The sequence below is a fragment of the Dipodomys ordii genome, unplaced genomic scaffold (assembly GCF_000151885.1).
Source record: "Dipodomys ordii isolate 6190 unplaced genomic scaffold, Dord_2.0 Scaffold92, whole genome shotgun sequence".
Classification (NCBI taxonomy): domain Eukaryota; kingdom Metazoa; phylum Chordata; class Mammalia; order Rodentia; family Heteromyidae; genus Dipodomys; species Dipodomys ordii.
In genome coordinates this window covers 3,702,045-3,710,921 of record NW_012267308.1, presented here as the reverse complement: position 1 = coordinate 3,710,921, position 8,877 = coordinate 3,702,045, and the positions used below count along the sequence as shown (strand labels likewise).

The 8,877-nt window shown below is 56.3% G+C and overlaps 1 protein-coding gene across 2 annotated transcripts in view; it reads right to left on the bottom strand.

The window, feature by feature from the left end:
- Lsr (lipolysis stimulated lipoprotein receptor) overlaps nt 1–8,358 on the bottom strand; it is a 14,418-nt gene extending 6,060 nt beyond the window's left edge. The window contains exons 1-3 of one of the 2 annotated variants that reach the window (XM_013026231.1): nt 7,993–8,358; nt 5,969–6,313; nt 2,371–2,490 (exon numbers count right to left, since the gene is read on the bottom strand). In XM_013026231.1, the coding sequence (XP_012881685.1) occupies nt 2,371–2,490; nt 5,969–6,313; nt 7,993–8,086 (559 nt within the window). In that variant the 5' untranslated portion in view covers nt 8,087–8,358. The remainder of the gene's footprint in view (nt 1–2,370; nt 2,491–5,968; nt 6,314–7,992) is intronic. The other variant, XM_013026232.1, reaches the window with a different exon arrangement.
- Between the last annotated feature and the right edge of the window lie 519 nt (nt 8,359–8,877).

Here is an 8,877-nt window from a genome sequence, read left to right as displayed (position 1 = left end):
TCACGGTCTCTCCTGCCCGGGCTGGCTTTGAACCGCGATCCTCAGATCTCAGCCTCCTGAGTAGCTAGGATTACAGGCGTGAGCCACCAGCGCCCGGCTGTTGTGTTTTTCTTTGTTGCCAGTCCTGGAGCTTGCACTGAGGGCTTGCGCGCTACCCCTGAACTCTTTGGCTCAAGGGCAGCGCTCTACCACTTTTGAGCCACAGCTCCACTTCTGGCTTTTTGCTGGTTTAAGTGGCAATAAAGAGTCTCATGGACTTTCCTGCTCAGGCTGGCTTTGAAGCGCGATCCTCAGATCTCAGCCTCCTGAGCACCTAGGATGACAGGCGTGAGCCACCGGCGCCTGGACTTCTCTTCTTGCTTAATTTCCGGTGTATTAGACAAATTGCACGTTAGTAGAAAGACGGTACTCAGTCTCAACAGGCTAGGAATGTTTGAGGAGCAGTGAGGGGTCACAGCCTTCCCACGGGATCCGAGGTTGTGCAAGGAGGTGGGGTTGGAATTAGGCTTTCATGGGATCTGAGCAAGGAGACAGACAGGTTATTGAAAAAGCCCTTAGGTTGGGGAAGTGGGGGCTTCCGGTTGGGCTCACAATGGGATGTGTACAGCCAGGTGGAATGTCCCACCTGCATCAAGCAGTCTGCGCCTATCTGGTGTAATAGGATGGGGGTCAATCCTTCACATATAACCAACCCCCCTCAAAAAAATAAAGAACTGGGCACCAGTGGCTCACACCTGTAATCCTAGCTACTTAGCTACTCAGGAGGCTGAGATCTGAGGATCTCAGTTCAAAGCCAGCCTGGGCAGGAACAGCCATGAAACTCTCAGCTCCAATGAACAACCAGAAAACAGGAAGTGGCGCTGTGGCTCAAGTGGTAGAAACACTCGTCTTGAGCTGAAGAACTGAGGGACAGCGTCCAGGCCCGAGTTCAAGCCCCACATCAGACAAAAGAAAAAAAAAATCTACCGAGTACCCAGAGGACAAAAGCAAAGCTGCTGTGTGTGTGTAGGTGTGGTGCATGGTGCCCCTGGGCCAGGGCAGAAGGCGCCAGTCTCTTCCCAGGTCTGCCCTCAGCCCTCCACTGCAGGGGGTGTGGGGGTGTGAAAACACTTTGGGTGCTGGTGGCTCACGCCTCTCATCCTAACTATTTAGGAGGCTGAGATCTAGAGAACTGAGGTTCAAAGCCAGCCCTGGAAGGGAAAGTCCATTAAGATTCTTTAATGAACCACCAGAAAGCCAGGAGTGCAGCTGTGGCTCAAGTGATAGAGCATCAGCCTTGAGCAGAAAAGCTAAGGACAGCACCCAAGCACTGAATTCAAGCCCCAGTACATACACACACACACACACACACACACACACACGCATGTGCACACACACACACAGAGCTTTTTTTTTTGAACACCAAGTCCATATGCAGCCCAAGCTGGCTTTGAACTTTGTCTTTTCTGGTACAGAAACTTGAACTCAGGGCCTCACATTCTCAGCGTTTTTTCCTCACATCCTGTGCCTCTACCACTTGAGACATGCTTCCAGGCCAGCATTTTTGCTAGTTCATTTTTGCTGCAGATGTAGTCTTTTTTTCTGCCTTAACTGGCTTTGAACTTTAGTCCTCTAGGTTTCAGCCTCTTGAGTGGGTAGGATGTCAAGTGCCAGCCTATTTGGAGGTGTGGGGGGGATTCTGGTACTGGGATCAGAACTTCCTTACACTTGCTAGGCAGGGCTTTCCTGCCTGAGCCTAGCTCCCACCCCATTCCCCTCCAGAAATACATTGTAATAACTGTTTCCTTTGTGTTTACATTGTATCGGGAATGGAAGGAATCTCAGGACTGAAAGTTTCCAAGAGGATCTGTTCGGTCTTACATAAATGCCCCAATTTTACTTTGCTTATCTTGTGCCAGGGCTTGAATTTAGGGCTTTTATCGCTCAAAGCTAGCACTCTACCACCAGAGCCACAGCATCACTTCCAATTTTCTAGTGCTTAATTGAAGAGAAGAGTCTCATGAACTTTCCTGCCTGGACTGGTTTCAAACGGCCATCCTCAGATCTCAGAGTAGCTGGGATTACAGGCACCACCACCCAAACCCATCCCTGTTTCATCCAGGGGACTGAGACATGTGGGGTGCCAGAACCCCCTCCATATAAGGATCAACTCTGATCACACGTTTGCATAAAATGGGGTGATTTCCCCAGAATCTCCTTGACAGTGCTGGTGGACGGAGGGGACCCTGCCTGGGGTGCTGGCTAACACAGAATCCCAGTGACTGGCAACACCAGGAGGGGGCAGCAAAGCGAGAAAGAGCCGCAGGACAGACAGTGGACAGGAATGGACAGAAGTCAGGCCCTGTCCCCAGGGCCCTTGCCCCCACTCACCAAGAACAATCAGCTCAGCGTAGGCCTCATTGTTTCCACCCAGGTCCTGGGCTGAGACCACCGAACAGTAATATACCCCGCTGTCCCCCCAGGCCGTCTGCTCAAAGGTGAGGTCAGCATCTGGGGGGGAAGGAGACAGGGTGAGGACATCTGAGGGTTCAGGGGGACAATTCCAAACAGGGCCTGAGCCTCCCAGCACACACACACACACGCACACACGCACGCCCAGCCCAGAGAGGCAGGATACGGCCTGACTGTTCAAATGAATCCTGTGGAAATTAAAAATAGGGAACCACCGAGCGCCGGAGGCTCACGCCCGTCATCCTAGCTACTCAGGAGGCTGAGATGTGAGGATCATAGTTCAAAGCCAGCCTGGGCAGGAAAGTCCCTGAGACTAGTATCTCCAATAAACCACCAGAAAACCAGAAGTGGTGCTGTGGCTTAAGTGGTAGAGCCCTTGCCTTGAGCTGAAGAGCTGAGGGACAGCGCCCAGGCCCAGAGTTCAAGCCCCATGACCAATAAAAAAATAAGATAAAATAAATAGGGAACCAAGTAGGCTTGCTTCTAGACAATGAACTTGAACTATTACAAAAAAACCTAGCTGGGGGTAGGAGGGGTGCATGGGAACAATAGCTCTCACCTGTCATCCTAACTACCCAGGAGGCTGAGATCTGAAGATCAGAGTTCAAAGCCACCCAGGCAGGAACCTCAGTAAGACTCTAATCTCCAATGAACCACCTGAAAACTGAAGTGGCGCTGTGGCTCATAGTGGTAGAGCACTAGCCTTGAGCAAAAGAACTCAGGGACAGAGTGCCCATGCCCTGAGTTCAAGCCCCAGGACTGGTGCGTGCGCACACACACAGACACAGACACACACACACACACACACAGCCAGTTTTGGGGGGTGGAGGGAGTTCCCAGCAAGGAGACAGCATGAACTAGGTCAGGTCCCAGATAACAGGGAGATGGGCAAATGGGCGGGGAGGGCAGCAAGGGTGAAGCGTAGGAGTCTCCCAGAGTTCCTGCTGTACCCTCCCTTTCTGTCCCCACATTCTAGGTCAGTCCTGGGCTTGGGGACGCCCAGGGCCGCGGCAGCCCCGGGCCAGGCGAGCCTGCCCATTACCCCGCTAATGAAAGTCCTGCAGTGCATCCGGCTTCCTCTCCACTCCTCACGCCCTCATCAGATAAATGTCTCCAGCGCACCAGCCGGGGCTGATGGCATCTGCTTGGTGACTCTGCCTTAGGTCCAGGCGGAGTGGGGGTGGGGAGATCCAGGACAAGACTTAAACCACCCCAGCCATTTCCACAGAGTCAGAACCACTCTCTTTTTCTGTTTTTCCTTTGTTTTTGTTGTTGATCACGGGACTTGAACTCAGGGCCCGGGCGCTGTCCCTGAGCTTTTTTTCTTTCAAGGCTGGCATTCTTACTAGTTGAGACACAGCTCCACTTCCAGCTTTTGGGTGGCTCATTAGAGTTAAGAATCACACAGATTTGGGACTGAGAATGTGGCTCAGTGGTAGAGTACTTGCCTAGCATGCATGAAAGCCCTGGGTTCGAGTCCTCAGTACCACATACACAGAAAAAGCCAGAAGTGGTGCTGTGGCTCAAGGGGTAGAGTGCTAGCCTTGAACAAAAGAAGCTCAGGGACAGTGCCTAGGCCCTGAGTTCAAACCCCAGGACTAGCAAAAAAAAAAAAAGTCTCACAGACTTTTCTGTCTGGGCTGGCTCTGAACCATGATCCTCCTGAGTAGCTAGGATGACAGGCATGAGCCACTGGCACCTGCCATACTCCAGATTTTTCTGCAGCACCCCCTTGGCCTCTTCATTTCCCACCTGGGTCTCTTACAGCCTGTCAGTGGGCACAGGGCACCGTGGCCTGGATCGCCCGCATTTTCTGCTCTGGGCCGTGATGGGCCCATGGCACTGGTGGAGGGAGGTCACCGGGAGGTGACTGGCCGCAAGCACTATGTGCTAGAGACGGGGGAGCTCTCCTGGCTGCCATGCTATCTCTAGCTTACTCTGTCCCTAGCTGGGGGGGTGCCAATGAGGTTCTACATTCACTCCCCCCTGCCCCCCGCAACACAACAGCAAGCAATGATTCAGACCTGACAGCAACCCCAGTCTCCAAGCAAGGAAGTCTTGCAATATTTTTGCAAGTCTCACGCATCAGGGTTTGGCCTACACGGTATTTTTGTGTGCGCGCCACCCACGCCCACCCCCCCACCCCTCCACTCCCCCCCACCCCCCCCACCCCCCCCGTGTAAAGCATGGCTTGTGAGCTTCTTTGGCTCAATCCTGAGCCCCTATCCTTCCTGCAAGGGAGACACCCAGTTCCTGCTCCCTGAGCTGCCTCTGAAGTTCACAAGCAGTTGTTTTGTTTTGGTCGTTCCTGGGGCTTGAACTCTGGGCCTGGGCGCTGTCCCTCAGCTCTTCAGCTCAAGGCAAGGGCTCTACCACTTGAGCTACAGCACCACTTCCGGTTTTCTGGTGGTTCATTGGAAGTGAGAGTCTCATGGCTGTTCCTGCCCAGGCTGGCTTTGAACCGAGATCCTCAGATCTCAGCCTCCTCAGCAGCTAGGGTGACAGGCGTGAGCTACCAGCTCCTGACAAAAGCAGTTGTTTTAAGCGCAGGGAACAGATATTGGTCTGGGAGAGGAACAGAAGAAATGAGGCCCCCACGACTCCAGGCTCTAATTTCCTCCCTCCACACGTGAGAGGTGGACCTCATACTTTCAGAGGTACCAAGATTACTCCAGTGCTAGTCAGTGGATACAGAGCCTCTGAAGTCATGGGTACCCCACAACTACAGAAGGGGGGCCAGGACCCACCCTGAGTGGAAAGACACTATTTGACTTTCCTGGAATTATGTGAACATTTTGCTGTTGATACCGGGGCTTGAACTTGGGGCCTGGGCGCTGTCCCTGAGCTCTTTTGCTCAAGCCTAGTCCTCTACCACTTTGAGCCACAGCACCACTTCTGGTGTTCTGGTGGTTCATGGGCAATAAGAGTCTCACGGACTTTTCTTCTCAGGCTGGCTTTGAACCGTGACCCCTCAGATCTCAGCTTCCTGAGGACCTAGGATGAACAGGCGAATTTTACTCTTAAAGCCAAGATGGTGGGCGATTCTAGGGACAGCACTTATAAGTGCTTGCTCCACAATGAAAGTGGAAGAGGAGGAAACATCATGGCTACAGGGTTTCCGGAAAAGGGCAGAGACACAATGGCTGTTTACCTAGCACGGCCTCTGGCACAGCTCCCACCAGAAAGTGAGGAAGACCCAGACCCTTTGAGGGCTCTGGACAATGCAGGACCCCCTGCCTCTCCCCCTAACATCCAGCCTTATCCAGCTCTGCAGTTTTGTGCCCAGCAGGGAGCCAGTTCCAGCACGCTGGCGCTGGCATGGAGAAGCCAGGCACGGGTGGCTCACATGCCTGTAATCCTAGCTATTCAGGAGGCTGAGATCTAAGGATTGAAGTTCAAAGCCAGCCCGGGCAGGAAAGTCTGTAAGACTCATCTCCAATGAACCACAAAAAAGCCAGAAGTGGCTTTAAGATCCCCAGAAGGCCTCCCATGCCACCCCAACCCCGGGGTCACCTACTTCCGGTGATGGTGATCCTGCGGCCCTGGTAGTAATCCCCCAGGGTCACCGCGTTGCCCTGCTTGGTGGCTACTACCCGGACGGTGCGCACGCTGTCCTGGCACTCCACATACGGGTTATAGCCGGGGTTCCCGGCCGCGATCTGCGCGTTGAGCTGGTTGTCTGAGCTGGCCGGGGAGAAGGCATCGGCGATGCGGTCTCGGCAAAACGACTTATATTTCCAGATCACAATGGGCGCCGTGAGAGACGCGGCCATCTGGTAGCTGCAGGGCAGCGTCACCGGCTGGAAGAGGATGACCACATGGTACGGGTCCGACACAGTCACTTGGACGGCGCTGGCTGGAACTGAGGACAAAACAAACATCAAGATGGGCACTGGTGATCACGCCTGCAATCCTAGCTGCTAAGGAGGCTGAGATCTGGAGGATTCGTAGTTCAAAGCCAGGTTCAAAGGCAGCCCGGGCAGAAAAGTCTCTGAGATTCTTATTTCCGATGAACCACCAGAAAACCGTGAGTGGTTCTGTGGCTCAGTGGTAGAGAGTTAGTCTTGGGCAAAAGAACTCAGGGACAGTGCCCAGGCCCCGAGTGCAAGTCCAACAAAAAGAGAAGAAAAAAAAAAAAACACACACCAGCAGAGGGGGCTGAGAGATCAGGAAGTCACTTCAATACCAGTGAGTAAGATGCTTTGTCACCTGCCTGACACTTGGGAATGACTTTCTATAGCACTTAGCATCCATTATTCTTTAATCCTCAGGATCCGTTGTCCCCGTGGGTGCTAAAAAATGGCCTGTCAAGCCTGGTTATCTGTGGCTCCTGCCTGTCATCCCAGAAGGCCGAGATCCAAGGATCTCAGTTCAAAGCCAGCCAGGGGCTGGGAAAGTGTCTCAGTGGTATAGTGCTTGTCTAGCACATATAAAGCCCTGAGTTCGATTCCTCAGTACCACATACACAAAACAAGCCAAAAGTGGCCCTGTGGCTCAAATGGTAGAGTGCTAGCCTTAAGCAAAAGAAGCTCAGGAACCGTGCCCACGTCCTGAGTTCAAGCCCCAGGACTGGCAAATAATAAAGGCCAGCCTGGGCAGGAAAGTCTGTGAGAGTTTTATCTCCCAAGAGCCACAAAAAGCTGGAAGTGAAGCTGTGGTTCAAGTGGCAAAGCACCAGCCTTGTATGGAAAAAAAAAAAAAAACACCTCAAGGACAATGCCCAGGTCCTGAGTTCAAGCCCCAGGCGTGGTGTGCGTGCGCACGCACGCGCGCACACGCGCGCACACACACACACACACACACACACACAGAGCAGGATCCATCTCACACATCCCACAGTGCCTTGAGCCCGCTCACCCCTCCTCTCTGTGGTCCCAGTTCCTAGCCCGCCCCCAGCCTCTCCCTCAGCCTCCCCCTTCCAATGCGCCACCCGAAGTCAGCTCCGACGCACCCCTAAATGCGCTTTCTGTTAGACAAAGAAAAATGTGCCCCCACTTCCCCCTTCCCTCCCTCAAGCCGACACAGGATCCAGAGGAGAGGCGGGCGGGCTGGTTTCAGGTCCAGAGGTCCTTCCCGGCCGACTGACGCACAGATACCACATCAGGTGGGGACTACACGGACGCCCGCGGAGCCCGGGGGTGGGTGGGGTTGGCGGCCTCTTCCCCGTTACCCCAACACTTGGGAAACCCCGGGGTGCGCCTGAGAGCCCCTCTCCCCCAACCCCACAGCCTTTTGTGTGACCGACCCCTTCTACTCCACAAAGCACCCCACACTCTCTCTCTAAAACCCGGGCAGCTTTCGGGGCTCCAGATCTGAACTTCCTGCAGCCTCTGGGAACACTGTGGGAGAGGCTGGGGGTGGGGGAGGACCCCCACAATTCCTGGAGGTGGTGGAGGGAACAGATCCGAGGCGCAAACTCTGCGCCCCCCCCTCAACTCCTCACCTGCCCAACTCCCCTCCTCGGGTGCGGAGTCCCTGGGAAGTTCCCCGGCCCACCCCCCCGCCTCCGGGCCCCCCATCCTGTACAGAGCCCCCCCATACCTGTACAGCAGGTGCTCAGGAAGAGCCACAGGAGGACGGCGGCGGCCGGGCGGGAGCCGGGCCTACAGCAGTGCGTGCCGGGCCGCGGCGCCATCGCCACCTGCGGGGCGCGTCCCGGGCACCGGGAAGAAAGCGGGGTCACCAGGGGGAAAGGGGAGGCCGCCGAGGCCGCGGGAGGGGCGCACCGAGGCCGGGAGGGGGGCGCCCAGCTCCTCCCTTCCGGATCCCCTTCCCCCGTCCCGAGCCCCGGGCGGGATGCCCTGGGAAAAAGTTTCAACAAAGAGAAACGCGGCGGGGCACCCGCAAGTTTCCAGGCTTATTTCAGGAGAGGGTGGGAAAGAAACGGGAGGGGGGGGGGAGAGGTCCTGGGGGACCGGGCCACCCCCTGCGCCTCCGGGGCAAATGGATCCGCCCAGGTACACAAGGCATTAAAAAGGGCTGGGCCTGGGGGGCTGGGGAGGGCGGGGCTCCCGGCTCCGCCCCGGAAGTGGGTCTGCCCAGGTGTGCACCGCCCCCGGGAGGGGGAGGGGAGGGGTGGGCGGAGGGCGGCGCCACCGAGACCCTGGACCCACCCTCCCACCGCCCGTCCAACTTCTGCTCCTCCCGGCGTCCCAGACGATCGGGGGGACCGATCGCTGGGCGGGCGCGGCTCACCTGTGGAGGGGAGCCCGGTCCTCCCCTCACCCCCCCCCGCCCCGCGCACACACACGGGGGCCGCCCAGGTGCGCCCCGAGGGCGGGGCCCGGGAGCTGCGGGGTGAGGTGGGGGGGTGGAGGTGGGGAGAGATCAAAGCCCTCCCCCACCTGTGGCCCAGCCCCGGGGCCGGCCTCACCCCCTCCCCCGGGTCAGGCCTCCGGTCCCCGCCCTCCTCCCCCCCCCTTTCCC